We start from the raw sequence: 16,722 nt of genomic DNA on the forward strand, positions 1-16,722 counted from the left end.
TACCTTGCCTTCAGTGGAGGGATCATATCGCTCACTTTACCTTGTAATACATATTCTTATTCATTTCTGATGGCGTTATGCTGACAGCTCTGAGCAGCATTGTGTCTGTTTCCCTGCAAGCCCCCATATTAGCTTCTCTGATTGGTTGATGTGATGAGTGAGCACTAAAAGTTCAAATTTTCCAACTCCAGCATCAGCTGCATCTGAAGCGGGTCACGTGCCTAAGATGCTAAAATGCTCATAAGGGGCTGCTTCTGCTGCTCAGATGCATCAAGATGCTTTGCTCCTGCTGCTTGAGACACTACAGGACCTTTTGAGGGACCTTGATGCGTGTCAACCATTGATTTTACGTGTAAACCAGTCACTTCTGCTGCTCAAATCCCATTCATTGTGAACGTAGCATTAGTTTTCTCTTAAAGCCTGGTGCTTAAAGTCTAGTTAGGCTTACAAAGGACTATCAAAACACTGAATGGAAATCTAGTGTATATAACCTTATTTTATCATGCTTAGGTGTTTTTTGCCTTTTTAAATAGGCATAGAATGTGACTATGCCTCTATAATTGTGTTTTGCAGTAACCTTTAGATTCATCTCTGAGTAAGAGGCATGGTCATTACATTGCTTCCTTTAGAATTCAAAACACCACAGGGTCGGAAGTATTGACAAGACTGAAATATGTTTTGCTTTATTTCTTTTTCTCTTGTATAATCAAATAATTCAACAGTGATAAAGTGTAAACATTGTGTTCCTTTACACTGAAATTTAAATTCTAGCCTAATCTGGCTGGGTTTTATTTGTGAATAAAGCAATGAATTGAACATTCAGCACTTTCCCTCTTGTACAGAATATTTACTTTTTTTTTATAGATTTGCTTCTGTGTTTCTTTTATTTGTGCTCACACTGCGGCCTATTTATTTCCACAGGGGGAGGAAATAAGTTGCTATTTAAAAGCTTTTGAAAAGAAACAGAGAGTTTGCTTAAAGAAACGCTGATAAGAATAGAATGGTTGTAGTAATAAGGTGTATTTTTGCTATCTTAAAATGTAATTTTTTCTTCACTGTTTCAGAGAGATGTAAAGAGGAGCTTTTTAAAGTCTCTGCCTCCATTTATGTCTAGTGTAGTGGGTACTTCTTATGTAAGTCCTGAAACCTGAGAGTCAGTCACCTGTTCTGCTACCTGAGCTCAGGCCCTGGGGAAGGATAAAGGACAGACGTGCTCCATATCTGAATACTCTACTCTTACAAATTAAGCCAAGGGAGCTACTGAAAGCTCCAGAAAAAAACCCTGACAACAACTCAACCTAACCAGAAGCAGGAATAAAAATAAAAAAAAACTATTAAATAAGAAAGTTACTGGGGTCTGTGAAAGAAAGCCCTCGCTTTTAAGGATTTCTTTATTAGTTCTCAAGTTGCTTCTCTTTGAAGTCTGCTGTGAACGACTTAAGATCACAGGATAATTTGAGTAAACATATTGACTGAATTGATGTTTTCTTTTTTTCTTTTTCTTCACTGAACCTCTGAAGGCAAAGAGGAGTTTCCACTGAAACCTTACAAATGATCAGGGAGGACGTTGCCCTCCCTCATGATCTGTTATGTTCCTAGGTGAGAGCAGGACAGCTCACACTGTGGCCTCTGGAGATACAACTCATTCTGTGGAGAGGAACAGCTACTGCTTGAGGTAAGTGGCTGCAAAAAACAGTTGATAATAGCAGCATTCAGTTAGATTAGTGCCTGAGTTAAACAGAGAAAAACTGTATGAAAAGGAAATATTTTATTACTTGTCTACAGTAATGTATGTTTTGCTCTCAGAAAAGTGAGCAGGTTTTAATTTAACTATCTATACGGTTATATTTGTTTCAAGCATGGAACTGCCTAGGCTTTCTGTTTTGGGTTTTTGGGTGCATTTTGTATTCTTGTTGGAATTCCCGTTTTATGTATTTTATTTCAAATAATGGAAATAATGTATATTCCAGTTATGTTGTTTAGTTCAGTTGATTTTTCAGTTGTGCTTTTATTGGTACAGTAATCTCATTTGGAATTAGGCCTAAATATATTCATATATCTTAGTATTTTTTTACTGATTTGATTTTTCATGAGTAACATGGTTTACAGTTCCTTGTAAAATTTTATTAACACCCATTTTGTCATGACAAAAAACACAAAGTTCAAATATTTTTGCAAGGATTTTTACTGACTGTTCAACACAAAAAGTGCATCATTTTGAAGTGGAAGAAAACTGAAACACTGCAGTCAGTCCTTGAGGATGAATTTCTTCCAGTTTTGAATATCTTGGGCCTGATCTTTCATGACTTTAAAAAGGGAATGTTGAATTCTGTGGACAAAAAAATTGCACTTGCTCTTAGATTGTGCGTCGTAATTTATCCACAAAGACTAAATGTGCAAAAGAGAACACATGCAAACAGATTTGGTTTCTCCCCATTCAATCAAGAAAATTTAGTTTTGAATTTTTAAATATATATTATAATTATCACCAACATGTTGGTAATAATGATATTTAAAAATTAAAAGCAACAAGGAAGAATATATTTCATTGTGCACTTATGTGCAGCCAAGAACAGAAAAACGATGAACATGGCTAAGAAAAAATTTTAAGATTAGATATCATTCATAAAACTTGTTCTGCACCTTGATGGCTAATGTTCCGATAAAGGAACATCAAGGGAAACAAGAAATCCTGGGATTTCTTGATTCTTGTTTGAAGGATTATGCACTTTCACAATTTGGCCATCCGAATATGAGCTGCATAATCACAACTAAAGTTGCTACCAACTACCTGCTTAACTGCATGTGCAGATCGCTTTTGCTCCTGGTATTAAAATTTCCTCTGCTCTTGCAAACAAGTTTACAGGTGTTTTTAATACATATCAACCTTTTGAAAATCTGGTACACAGTGTGCAAAAAGCTAAAACTTGGAACGCACTGTCATTTAAACAATTTTAGTGTAGCTTTGACTATATGATTATGATCTTTTTAGAGGATGAAGCTCTGCCCCATACCACACCCAAACCAGGTACGGTATTCTATTGCACAACTTCCCCTCATTGACAAGATCTGCAACATCAACTTTCCTGGTATTCTCCTTTTAAGTAATACACATTTTAAAATATGTTTTATTTTCCCTTCAGTTTAGAATTATGTGCTACTTTTTATTGTTCTATTATGTAGATATCTCAAAAAAGGTATTAGGATTTAAGACTGTGATGAGAGAAAACAAAAACAGTTTGAGAGGTGTCAATAGAAGGTAAATATTCAGGTTTTCTTCAACCTGCTGCATTCTTCTGCAATTGGTCTTTCGTCAAAACAGCCTTCATAACAGTTCATTTTAGCCAAAGTGGGGGTTTTGTATTTCACATAATGAAACCACATCAAAGCCAATATCAGATGTTTTCTTGCAGTCATTTCCAGCAGATTGTAGTGAGTGTGACAACATTCCAGCGACCCACGGTTGGGATCATTACAGCATGCCTGACTGGACTGATCAAATTGCTTTAACACGGAGACCATTATCTAACTTCTAGTTTTCGAAACAAGCACTGTTTATTTAATGTAGTACATTTTTCACCATTATATTTCAACATAATCTGGTCAATATACCTATACTTGAAACTAAAGGTAATACTGACAATTACTCAGATACGAAAACATCACATTTTGGGCTTTGTTTGTGCATCTGCAAAAAGAACCAGTTGAAAGCAGAACCTCCACCCAAAATGATGTTATAAAATACAGACAGATTTGAACACGGATAAGAGTCCCAATAATCACCTTCACCCTCCCCATCTCATTTCAATGTCTGGACGGATTTAAGCTGCTAGGGGCTTTTTTGTTTTCATATCCACATTGATAACAACAGAGTCAAGTTAGCAAAATACAAAAAAAAAAAATAATTGTCTCAAACAATTTAGTGCTGATTTCCTCTGTGTGGGACAATAAAGGCGTTTCTTATAGATCAGAGCAAGTTTAATTTACAACTGACCTTTCTATTTTTTGCTCTCAAATATATTTCTGTGTCCATCCATCCACCTCTTATCCTTTGGGGCCATGGGAGGCTGCTGCCTAAATCCAGCATTCTGTGGGCAAAAAGTCAGATACATTCTGCACATGTCAATAGTTCAGCAGAGGAACAACACAGAGACATACAGCTGTGCACACACTCACACCCATGAACAATTTAGAGTCCCCAATCTACCAAACAGTCATATTTTTGGATGGAGAGAGGAAGCCTTAGTACCCAGAGAGAGCCCATGCATTCACAGGGAGAATGTATAAACTCCATGCAAAAATATACTTGGACAGTATTCAAACCCAAGAAAAATCTAATGCATTGCATCTCCAGCATTACTGTTGTATGTTGAAAGCTCAGTCCTATTTCAAGACCTGTTTAGTCAATGGGCTCTATGCTCAATTCCACTACTTGCTAAACTTAGGGCAGCTCTATTGTTTCCTGTCTTTTTCTACTGGATTAACTGATTAATCCAGGTGTGGCTGACCCCAGTAACCATGGATAGACACACCTGGATTAATCAGTTAATCTGTTAATATAAGACAGGAAACAAAAGATTTGCCTTAAGTTCAAGGAGTATTGGAGTTGTGCAAAGAGCCATTCAGCTAACTTAGAGAGTCTCCAAAGAGTTTGAGGTGTGCTAATCGAAGGCATTTAATTGATTTTGAAATCATCGCATTTACCCCAGAATTCCAACCTACCTGTGAACTGTTATCTATAGAAACACATGCACTAACAATAACAGATTTCATCTTAAAAATGAATCACTCTCTGCATGTTTTCTGGCTTTATTTCAAATACTCTGATTTTACTGAAAAGCAAGCATTGTTGTTATCAGCATGAATTTGTAGTACTTAGATGTGCATTCACTTGATTTAAAAAGGATGCATCATTAAGATTCTCGTCAGGTTGCTGATTAGAATAGATCAAGCTAAAAATCACCTCTAGCATCTCTGTTTTGTGTGCTTGCTATTATAGTTTCTCAGTGTGTCTCCCTTACATAACTTCTCTCATAGTTTTTTTCTTTTCTTGTTGTTGTCTCTATTTTTTATGTTTCTGATACATTTTTATTGGGCCAGTGTAGTGAGTCTGTCTCCATGGAAATCCACAACAATGTGCCTTATTCAGGTTCTGTTGGCATTGACAAAGTCCCTTATCTTCATATACAACATGTAGGCAGTAGGGAATTGCAGTATCCAGTTGAACAAGTGATGGTCCACCTCCAAAAGCTCCAGCTTAGTGTTGTTGCAAACCAAACATCACAGCAGCCCATAAGAATTCCAAGAAAGTTAAAAGCAACCCAGTGGACTTCGTTTCCAAGTTGGAAGACGTTTTGCTTACCATCTAGGAAGCTTTTTCAATTCAAAATGTCAGAAGTAGCATTCAGTTTGAGGCTATATAGAGTGGCCCAAAACAAAAATTTGTTTTGTCTTAAAAAACATGCAAATTAAACTGTAAGAACGGGTTCCCGACCCTTAGGGGTGGGGAGTGGTTTGGGTTCTTTGTTAGCCTGCAATATCTAGGGGGAATTGTGTGCCTGGCTGACCAGGTAAAGTGTTTTGGTCCCCCTGTATCAGGCGGGGGTTGCAATGATCGTGGGAAGGAATCAACTCTATCGCTGCATTAAAGGTTTTTGAAACCTGAGTCCACCCCCTGTGTTTAAGGCTGGTTTTTCTTTCTTAACATAAATGGCTTCCTTCACACCCCTTTCAAACCACCTGTTCTCTTTGTCCAAAATGTGAACATTCTGGTCCTTAAAAGAATGTCCTTTGTCCATTAGGTGTAGATGTACAGCCGGGTGTTGTCCAGAGGAGGTAGCTCTTCTCTGTTGGGCAGTGCATCTTTGGAGAGGTTGTGTGGTTTCTCCAATATAAAGCATTCCTCACTGCACTGAACTGCACTCCACTCATATATGGTCTGGAGATTTGTCTTTAGGGTACACTAGTCCAGAGGTCGCAGATTAGTGGACCGCGGTCCGGATCAGGACCCACCTGCTGGGTAATTCGGAGCCAACCTGATTCAAAACATTCATAAATTACTGCATATATCCGAAGACAGTGTCTAATTTCACTTGTGCCGCTTCTCCTATTTGTACGGTAAAGCCCTCCTGAGCGTCCGGGAACAGGCTGCGCAAGATACAACTTAGCCAATGAGCTGTGTCAGTCTGGGTTGCTGCTGCTAGTTACTTTTAGACACAGCAGGCAAACCTGTTGCAAGCCAGGCAATGGGAAAGATGGAGGATATGAGGAGAAAAAGAGAAATAAACTGTGGACTGCTGGAAGAACTGGGGTGAGCTGGTGACAGAAAAGTAAAATGGCGTGCTCAAAGATGAACCTGCACATTTTAGTTATGTTTGGCTCAACCTGCTGTTGTGAAGCAGGATTCTCCACCATGAACATAATCAAAAATAAATATTGATCCAGGATCATGAATGAGCACTTTGATATGTGCTTGAGAATGCCTTTGTCACCATTCACACCCAAGTTTAAAGCCTGCAGGTCAACCTAAAGCCCACTGCTCTCAATAACGCAAGAAAGAAAAGAAAAATAACAGACGGTCAGTTCAGGTGTTATATAAAATATGTGAATCAGGAAATTATCTATACACCAAACCGAATGATTGTTGTTCTCTACTTAAAACAACACACAAAAAAACAACAGATTTTAAAATGTAAACATATATATATATTAAAATGTAAACATATATATATATATATATATATATATATATATATATATATATATATATATATATATATATATATATATATATATATATGTATGTAGTTGTATGTATGTATGTATATTCATTTAAAAATTCAATGTATAACATGGATTCATAAAAACCTCATTTTATTTTAGTGTTAAATTTTGTTTAAAGTAACAGATTATAATTAAAAATGTTTCCGGACCTTTACTGGTTGTTCCCTTTCTTTATTCGGACCCCTCTGATTTTTAATTGATTACCCCTGCACTAGTCTCTGTTTAAGGGTCATGTTAGGTTTGACATGTACTGGGAGTTTGTGTTTGGAAAAAAACTTCTTGAGTTTTTCAGAGACTCAAGCAACATATGGGAAGGCAAAATTTGTGTGTTTCATTTTATGTTCTGCAGCGTGTCTTTTGGACTTCCTTGCTATTTGTATATCAGCAAGGAACTCAATGCTAATTCTGAAATTTTGAACTGAAAAAGCCTCCTGGATGGAAAGCAGAAAAGCTTCAAACTTGCAAACAAAGTCCTGTGGATCGTTTTTAACTTTTTTGGAATGATAAAAACCTGACTGTGAACCTTCACCTGCATATAAACCCTTAAGAATCTTCTTCTGATCTTCTCTTTTCCAGGAAACAAGTCAAACATAATTTCTTCTCATCATCACATATATTTTGACTGTTCTTTTTTCCCCATACTGGACTGGTGACCTTCTCAGGATGATGGATGGATGGATGGATGGATGGATGGATGGATGGATGGATGGATGGATGGATGGATGGATGGATGGATGGATGGATGGATGGATGGATGGAAACAGTTTATTATACATAATACCCTTGTTTTGATCTTGTGTTATCTGTACAGTATGTGTTTGCTCATTCAGTGTCTGCAGCTACTATTTTTTATTATTTATATCTTAGCAAACAGTGATAAATGTGTTATTAGTTTAACTGGCTTGCTAAAGAAAAAAGAAATCTAAAAAATAATGACTGTAGCTGAAACAGCGGATTCATAAATTTTCATTTCAGAGTTGTCTGAGCTTTCATTCCCATGTCGTTGTCTCAAAGTAGAACAAGCAGGGTAAACATAATCAGTTTCCTGCTGTCATAACATGTGCATTGCACTATCCTTGAAAAAAAATGAGAACCAGCCAAAACGTAACTTGAACCTACACTGGCGCTATATTACTTTTCTGAATACATGTTTGAATTGTTTATTATTAAATTACATTTGCTGACTGATGCAAAACAGAGTGAGTCTTACAAGCTATGTTAATGTGTAAAATGAATGTCACAGAATACAGTCCATAAATGGACAACATCATTGGCCTTTTTTATGTTCTTCCATTCTTCAATCTTCCAATTCTTCTTCTTCTTGCAGGGCTGTGGGGGGAGGGGGTGTTGTCTATCTCCAGTGGTCAGTGGGCAATAGCTGATTTTCACCCTGGACAGGTTGCTTTCCACCTCAGGCTTTATATAAGCTATCCAACATTTGTCTTCAACTAGGGCTGATAAGAGGGCCACAAATTGAGCTGAGCTGAGCTGTACAGCAGAAATTCAGAAAGTGGAATCTTTTTTCTTTTTTTTTTTCTTTTTTTTTTTTTTTTTACAATTTTTGGATCATGATGACTGGGAATGAGCTATGAGCATTGAATAAATATGGAATGGTAAACCGGAGGGGGAAAAAAATCAAATATTAAAGTGCTGGCAGAAATATTGCTTTAGATATTTCATCACAGGGCAAGTCTGTTTACTTTAAAAAAAAATGTTGGCACTTCTTCAGGTTCATCTGGTTGGTTTTAGATGAGCTGGTGTTCTGAGCAACTTTTTAAATGTGAACAAGTTTTCTATTCTAAAAAAAATATATAGTGACACTTTAGATTCTTTTTCCAAATGTAATGATTTCAAAGCTTGTTTTTAAAAATATATGGTTAAAAAATACCACTTGATAATCACTTGAAAGAATTTTTTGTTGCTTATTTTACTGGTAAAAAATCTTAATTGTTTACTTTAATTTGTTCATACAACTACAAATATACTACCTAATGTTCTATATAAAAATAATGTAAAACTATACAGTATTTGTCTTTCGTTGTAATGTTGAAAATCTAGACGAATACAAGAGGTTTAAAACAAATGGTAGTTCATCCAACTTCATTTTAATTTCACAACATTGACCTTGTTTAAAAAAAATGACAAGAAGTTTCTCTATCGGGGTGGAATTAGCTTTGCGAGGGTAATAGTGAAATTATTAGTTTTTGATTGTGCTGGTTTAGAGTTTTGACAACCAAAGACAGAACTGAAGCAGAAAATTTTAACTTTCTTGTTAGAAAATCTTGAATTTTAATTTCAAATGTCATAGATCTATTTTTCTGCTTGCTCTTCCTTTCTTTCAGTGTTGTAGAAAACAGCACAGTGTTTTTCCTTGTAATTTCACAAAAGCGGCCACTGGTTGTGTTTTGTGTGTATGTGTGTGTGCAGTATTGTATGATCTTTTAGTTAGAGAATATATCAGAAGGAACTGAAATGAAACATTTTTCCTCTTTCTTTTTCTTTTCAGAGTACTTAGTAAGCATATTTCTGCTTTACTGCACAATAATGTCCAGTCATCTGGAGTGAGGAGAGGGACAAGGAGGAGAGGAAACCATGTCGCTTGGATCTAAATCCAGCCAATCTCCTGTTACTTAAAGACTATACTTTTGTGGAGATTTCCAACCTGATATGGGAGGCAAATTATACAGTATTTTTACCTTTTATATAGCAATTAGAAAGATTTTTTCATCCATCCTTTTTATAATTTAATAGCTGCTCCAGAGCTATCACTAAACATCATCCTAACAGCCAATGAGAGACTCAAAGGCCCAGCTGGATCCTGTCATTTGTTTGTCAAATAATCAAAGACACGTCCAATCTCCAGCTAATGGATTGTCAGCAAGAGATCCAGGAAAGATTAAAGTACAACGTCCTGGATGGAATCCAAACAACTCAGAAAAGGATCAAAAAAAGGAAATGACAGATTTCTCAGGAACAAAAACATTCTCCCCACAGCTTTCCTACAGGGTGTGCATCCATCATGAGTTACCCCTAAGGTCTTGGAGCTCTGCTGTATTTCTGGACAAGTCACTTTGCATTTCACTTGCAGAACTTGCTGCAGGAGTGAGAAGAGTTCAAGTACCTCTGTACAGATCTGCCCTTACTTGTCAGCTTGGTGTGCAATCTCTCTGCAGATCCACTACAGATAAGAAACCAGCGAAAACAAGCGAGGATTACAGGAGAGGTAACTTCAGCAGGTGCAATGTCCAAAAGATGAGACTGGATCACACAGGGAGCCCTTTTTCAAAGCACTGTGGACCCAGGGAAGATCAAAAGGCACTTGCTTGTGGTGTTAACAGTAAGGATGATGACTGGGAAAAGCAGAGCCACAGCACTTCTTTGTCATTCAGAGAACCTTCTTCCTTCAACACAAAGGCTGCAAAGCAGAAGGGGAATGCAAATGAGGCAGCCGTCTCTGCTCAAAGTAATTCCAGGCACAGGAAGCACACTATCACTGTTAGACCAGGTATGAAATGTAACCACCTTCAATGGAAAATCCAAAGATCAGTAAATATATATTTCCCCCGCTTGAATATCCTAAATGAAACTTTAAGGCATAACAGGAATTGTATTTATGCACTAAGCTGGTCTTAGAGTATTGTTATTCTCTCTGTTTCTTTTCTTTTTGGCTCTAACCTCTTACTTTCTTATCTCATGCATTGTTAATAGACCCCCCCCACACACTTTTTACATTATTTCCACTGTCTTAATACTGTTTAAAATAAATCCCAGTTGGCAGAAGAACATGCTCTGCTCAAACATCCTTGAATGAAGAGCAAACAAAACTCCTTTATCCATCTCAACTTACAATAAAAGAAAAAAGGATAAGATGACTGCTGCATCGGGAAAACATTGTAATATTTTACAATAGATTTGAAGGGATTTTTGTTGAGAGTACAAAGAGAATGCTACAATCTTCCTGTAGCTAGGGTGCAACTGTTGCATGTTTTTCACAATATAGCCAAAGGCAACTTTGCATTTTAAAATGTATATGTGCAAAAAATGTGTATGAACAAAGCTGAAGTCATGTTTTTCTCAAATAAGAAATGAAAAACAAAAGATAAAGTATTACCGGAACAACTTGAAGAAAAAAGTAAATTATTTTCTTTTATTTTTTTTTCGTATTGGAATTCCTAACCTGCTTATTTATAAGATTAGCTGAAACAGGATTTGGAACATACCACGTCTGCACATACCTCACCACTGAGCTTTTGTTTAATTTCAAAGTTGAATCAAAAGTAATAGAATATTCTCAGAGCAAACCAACCTTAATAAATCACAAAATCTGTTTGTATCTAAATATATATATTTTAAGAATACCATTCAGACCCCAAAAAACACCATTTAATGTATGTTTATTGAGAACAACAATAATATATCTTAATACACCAACTTCGAAATTTGGCAATATGTTCAATTAAGCTCTATCCTAAAAGGGTAAGGTAAATGATTTTGTAAGAAAAAAAAAACGTTTCATTTTAACAAAGTTAACATACAATCAAAAGTATAGAATTGTTGACAGGATGTTTTATGTGTAATTAGCTTAAAACTTGAGATTAAAGGTCAAAAAACAAATTTAAAATATTTTAACTTTTAGAAATGTCTTTTTATGTTGGAATTCTGCCCTTTTTTAACTTGGCATCAGAACAAAGCAGTAAGTATAGAAGAAGATAACTAAGAGTGCAAAGTCGATTTTTTTTTATCTGATCTAATATTAAATATAATGGACTATATAATGGAGTATAACCTTTTTTTAATGAAAAACCTGCCTATATTAATGGAAAAAGTTGCTGCCAAAAGGACCTGGAGTTTCTTATTTACTCATAAAAGAGTATCCACAAAATATTTTAATTATTAAACTGCCTCACCTTTGTGTTGGTAGTTTAAGCTTTTTTCAATTTCACTGGACCTAGTCTGGCAGTAAATATATCCTATAAGAAGAACTTGACCAGTGACATTATATGACATTGATGCAGTACCATTAAAAGATGAGTGATAGCTGTAGCGTATTCAGCTGAGAGATGTGTTCTCAAAAGAGACATGAATGAGGTTAGGAGAGCAGATTAGATGCACTGCCATCGTTTACATTATTCATAGGCCACACTGGAGTTCCTGCTGTTTTATTCCTCCTTATGAGTTGCTAGGGTTTTGTGTGCATGTTTCTGTATGTAACTTGTTTTTATCACAGTGTGGAGACTTGAATCTGTTTAAACAGTCAAATCATTGTGTCCTATGTCCTTATGGGGACCAAAAACCTGGTCCCCTTGTGTGTTTGGGTGTGTGTGTCTCTGAAAGCATTAGATTGCACTTGGTTCAGTATAAATTCTGTTCCTTGGTGTCTTCAAAATTATAAAAGCTTTACTATAGAAGCTCAAGACCCCTTTGAAAATAGTGAGTATAAACAAGAGAGATGGTAAAACAACATCAAAGAACTGTTTTTAGAAAGTTCTGAATGAATCACTTCATTTCAGAATTAGAATTGGCTTTATTTGCCATGTTTGTGTACACATACAAAATTTAATACTGGTTTGTACCACACCCAAGATATGCTTTATATAATAACAAAATATAAAAAAACGAAAAATAAGACAATAAGAATTTATCCAAAGCATAAACAAAATTGGCAGATTAAAACAATAGAACTAGTGCGATTAAAATGATTCAATATTGTATAAATAGGTCGTAACCAGTAAACAGAAGCTGAATAGAGATAGAGATACTGGGTCAATGCATAGAATATGTTCCTGTCACTGTGAGTCAGCGCTTCATTTCACAAACTTAAGGGTTTTTTTCGTTTGTTTTTTTGTGGGATTCTCAGTATAAAGATATATTTATATTTATATTACAAGTTTTAAATGATACAATTTAAGCTATTTCTTTGTGTCTTGAGTAGAATCAGAGATGATGAGCAAGTGGGGAGGTCAAAAGGCAGAAGAAGACCAGGAAGGTAGCAAATCCATTGAAGCTCAGACAATTTCCACTTGTCATCACCACTCACAGCTGCAGAATGATACCGTGGGAGGCACTCCTAAAACTCTGAGCCTGAAAGTATGAGTCACATTTTTATACTTTTTTAAAAGAAATCTCCTTTAAACAAGTAAAATCTAAAGTTTTAGAGGAAGGTAAGCAAACTGTCAGCATTTTAAAATACAAAAATGGAATTCAAAAGGCTTTTTGACAGAATTTGACTTTTCAACAGGATGGGGGATTTTACCTAAGCTAACACATCTTTTCTGAAGATGTAATTTAAAAAGATAAAAAAGCTTAAACACGTAATTGCAAAAATTACATTGCAAAAATAAAAATAAAAAATACAGATTGGCTGACTTATGTGTTTTCTCTACTTTGTTTCCCAGCTAAATAAAAACTGGGACATTGTGACTGTATTGGCAGGACAGTTGCAACGTTTTTTGTTTTACATAGTTCAGATCAAGCTCAACATAGAATAGAATAGAATAGATTAGAATAGAATAGAATAGAATAGAATAGAATAGAATAGAATAGAATAGAATAGAAAATCACTTTATTTTCCCACAATGGGGAAATTGTGGTGTTACAGCAGCAAAAGGTTATAGCAGAAGTGCTCACAAAATGTGGACCATAGAAAAGTGTAAAATTTATACCTAAGTTTGTACAAATGTATGTGTAAAAATACATAGTTTTAGTGTAATAATATATCCTTCTTACACTGTCCATCCCATAAAAGTTAATTTCACACATGCTGATCTCTTCCCCAGGAGGCTTTGGAGCTCTTCAGGCCAGATTTCATCAGCCGATCTCAGGGTCGGGTGAGGAGGTTAGAGCAAAGGGCCAGGAGAAGGAGGGCTCTGAGGGACTCCAATCCAGATCTACTGAAGGCCCTATATGAAGACAGAGACAAGTACAAGAGGAACTGTACAACACCAGATCCACTTAGTGGTAAGTAGCAACCAGAAAAAAGAGAAGTAAGCCATTAAAAATGATGTTATGTGACTCATAACATCCACTGGTAAATGGTCTCAGTTTTTGTCAGACCTGCAGTGTTGACAGAAGCATTCAATCAACCACTGATCATATGACAGAGGATCCTAGAACTTTCTGGTATAAATAAACAAGAACATGTGTTGCATTAGTCCCGGTGACAGCAGAAAGTAAATGACTATGTAACATATTCAGAGCAGATGGTTTCTTTCTCTCTCCTACATCCATCTTTTATCATGTTACATCACTTTTGCAGGTTCAGGCACATTTATCAAATCTGTGGACGACTAGGCACAGGGCTGCTCCTTCAGCAGGTGTCGATTTCTAAAGACAAACAGACACCATAACAAATTAATAACAAACATGAAGATGCCACCTTTTTTTTCTTTCGAAGAAACAATGCAGTTTCCTAAACGTTAATTTAATTTTCAGTGCCTCTGCTTTTTATCAAATGAGAAAAAAAGGGATTTTGACATGTCATTTCTCTTTTAGTAAAGAAACATTTCACTGACTTTGCTCTCTGGTGGCCATCACACAGTACTACAGAGAAGTAAAAACTTTTTGTAGAGATGCAGGTTGGCAAAGAAACTGACAAAAAGAAAATTAAAAGTCACACTTGCCTAATATAACTAATAAAATAAAACATAAAAGACTGTCTAGGTGACTCTATGCACACATTTGAGAAAAAGGTACAACTTGTATGTTTTCCTCATCTAAAAAAGCACATATTATTAGGGGGGCCACATGCCGAAGGCATGGCCCACCTACTACTATTGCACATACACTATATTGCCAAAAGTATTTGCTCACCCATCCAAATTATTGGAATCAGGTGTTCCAATCACTTCCATGGCCACAGGTGTATAAATTCAAGCACCTAGGCATGCAGACTGTTTTTACAAACATTTGTGAAAGAATGGGTCGCTCTCAGGAGCTCAGTGAATTCCAGCGTGGAACTGTGATAGGATGCCACCTGTGCAACAAATCCAGTCGTGAAATTTCCTCGCTCCTAAATATTCCACAGTCAACTGTCAGCTGTATTATAAGAAAATGGAAGTGTTTGGGAACGACAGCAACTCAGCCACGAAGTGGTAGGCCACGTAAACTGACGGAGCGGGGTCAGCGGATGCTGACGCGCATAGTGCGAAGAGGTCGCCAACTTTCTGCAGAGTCAATCACTACAGACCTCCAAACTTCATGTGGCCTTCAGATTAGCTCAAGAACAGTGCGCAGAGAGCTTCATGGAATGGGTTTCCATGGTCGAGCAGCTGCATCCAAGCCATACATCACCAAGTGCAATGCAAAGCGTCGGATGCGGTGGTGTAAAGCACGCCGCCACTGGACTCTAGAGCAGTGGAGACGCGTTCTCTGGAGTGACGAATCGCGCTTCTCCATCTGGCAATCTGATGGACGGGTCTGGGTTTGGCGGTTGCCAGGAGAACGGTACTTGTCTGACTGCATTGTGCCAAGTGTAAAGTTTGGTGGAGGGGGGATTATGGTGTGGGGTTGTTTTTCAGGAGCTGGGCTTGGCCCCTTAGTTCCAGTGAAAGGAACTCTGAATGCTTCAGCATACCAAGACATTTTGGACAATTCCATGCTCCCAACTTTGTGGGAACAGTTTGGAGCTGGCCCCTTCCTCTTCCAACATGACTGTGCACCAGTGCACAAAGCAAGGTCCATAAAGACATGGATGACAGAGTCTGGTGTGGATGAACTTGACTGGCCTGCACAGAGTCCTGACCTCAACCCGATAGAACACCTTTGGGATGAATTAGAGCGGAGACTGAGAGCCAGGCCTTCTCGTCCAACATCAGTGTGCGACCTCACAAATGCGCTTCTGGAAGAATGGTCAAAAATTCCCATAAACACACTCCTAAACCTTGTGGACAGCCTTCCCAGAAGAGTTGAAGCTGTTCTAGCTGCAAAGGGTGGACCGACGTCATATTGAACCCTATGGATTAGGAACGGGATGTCACTTAAGCTCATATGTGAGTCAAGGCAGGTGAGCAAATACTTTTGGCAATATAGTGTATTTATTCCGCGTATTATTAGGGGGGCCACATGCCGAAGGCATGGCCCACCTACTACTATTGCACATATTTATTCCGCGTATTATTAGGGGGGCCACATGCCGAAGGCATGGCCCACCTATTACTATTGCACATATTTATTCCGCGTATTATTATTAGGGGGGCCACATGCCGAAGGCATGGCCCACCTATTACTATTGCACATATTTATTCCGCGTATTATTAGGGGGGCCACATGCCGAAGGCATGGCCCACCTATTACTATTGCACATATTTATTCCGCGTATTATTATTGGGGGGCCACATGCCGAAGGCATGGCCCACCTATTACTATTGCACATATTTATTCCGCGTATTATTATTATAGCTTATAGTTCTCCTCGTCCCCTAAAAACTTCGGCGCGTAACTAGTCACGCACCATTCGTCGGATCAGGCCCCAAGTTGGCACACGCGTAGGGACCAATGGGGCGATGCGTGCTTGTATAAAACTTTCTCATTAGTCCGAAGGTTTGCGAATTATTAGCGAAAACGTCGCAAAAAAATCCCATAGGAAATGAATGGGGAGAGGAAAAAAAAAGCATAAAAAACAGCATTTCACTGTGTCACCATACATTCACCTAGAAAAACAGTTTAAAGCTCAGTTTGTAGATAAATCCTTCGTCTATTTAAAACTGAAGACGGCATGTTGATAACTGCTACGGTTTTTGTATAATCAGACCTCAAGCGCCACAAAGTTTTAGCAAAATCCTGCCTCCTAGAGTGGAGCAACTGAAAAGCTAGAGTGTGAGGCAGCCGTTTTTTTAAGACCAAAAAACATTTTAAACTCGCCCTCACGGCCACATATTTATAGCTAGAGTCACCATTTTTGGTCAGTTTGTAGACTGAAATCTCTGGACCCACACAATGTCT

General features: G+C 37.3%; 1 protein-coding gene across 1 annotated transcript; it reads left to right on the top strand.

The window, feature by feature from the left end:
• Positions 1-1,358: 1,358 nt before the first annotated feature.
• Positions 1,359-13,740, top strand: LOC119776061 (the record flags this gene model as incomplete). Its single annotated transcript, XM_038274277.1, has 5 exons — positions 1,359-1,675; positions 2,993-3,028; positions 9,290-10,288; positions 12,716-12,870; positions 13,560-13,740. Coding segments are annotated over exons 3-5 (1,051 nt in total), but the record flags the coding sequence as incomplete, so codon positions are not given.
• Between the last annotated feature and the right edge of the window lie 2,982 nt (positions 13,741-16,722).

Source organism: Cyprinodon tularosa, unplaced genomic scaffold (assembly GCF_016077235.1).
Source record: "Cyprinodon tularosa strain WSP-4 unplaced genomic scaffold, ASM1607723v1 ctg902, whole genome shotgun sequence".
NCBI lineage: Eukaryota > Metazoa > Chordata > Actinopteri > Cyprinodontiformes > Cyprinodontidae > Cyprinodon > Cyprinodon tularosa.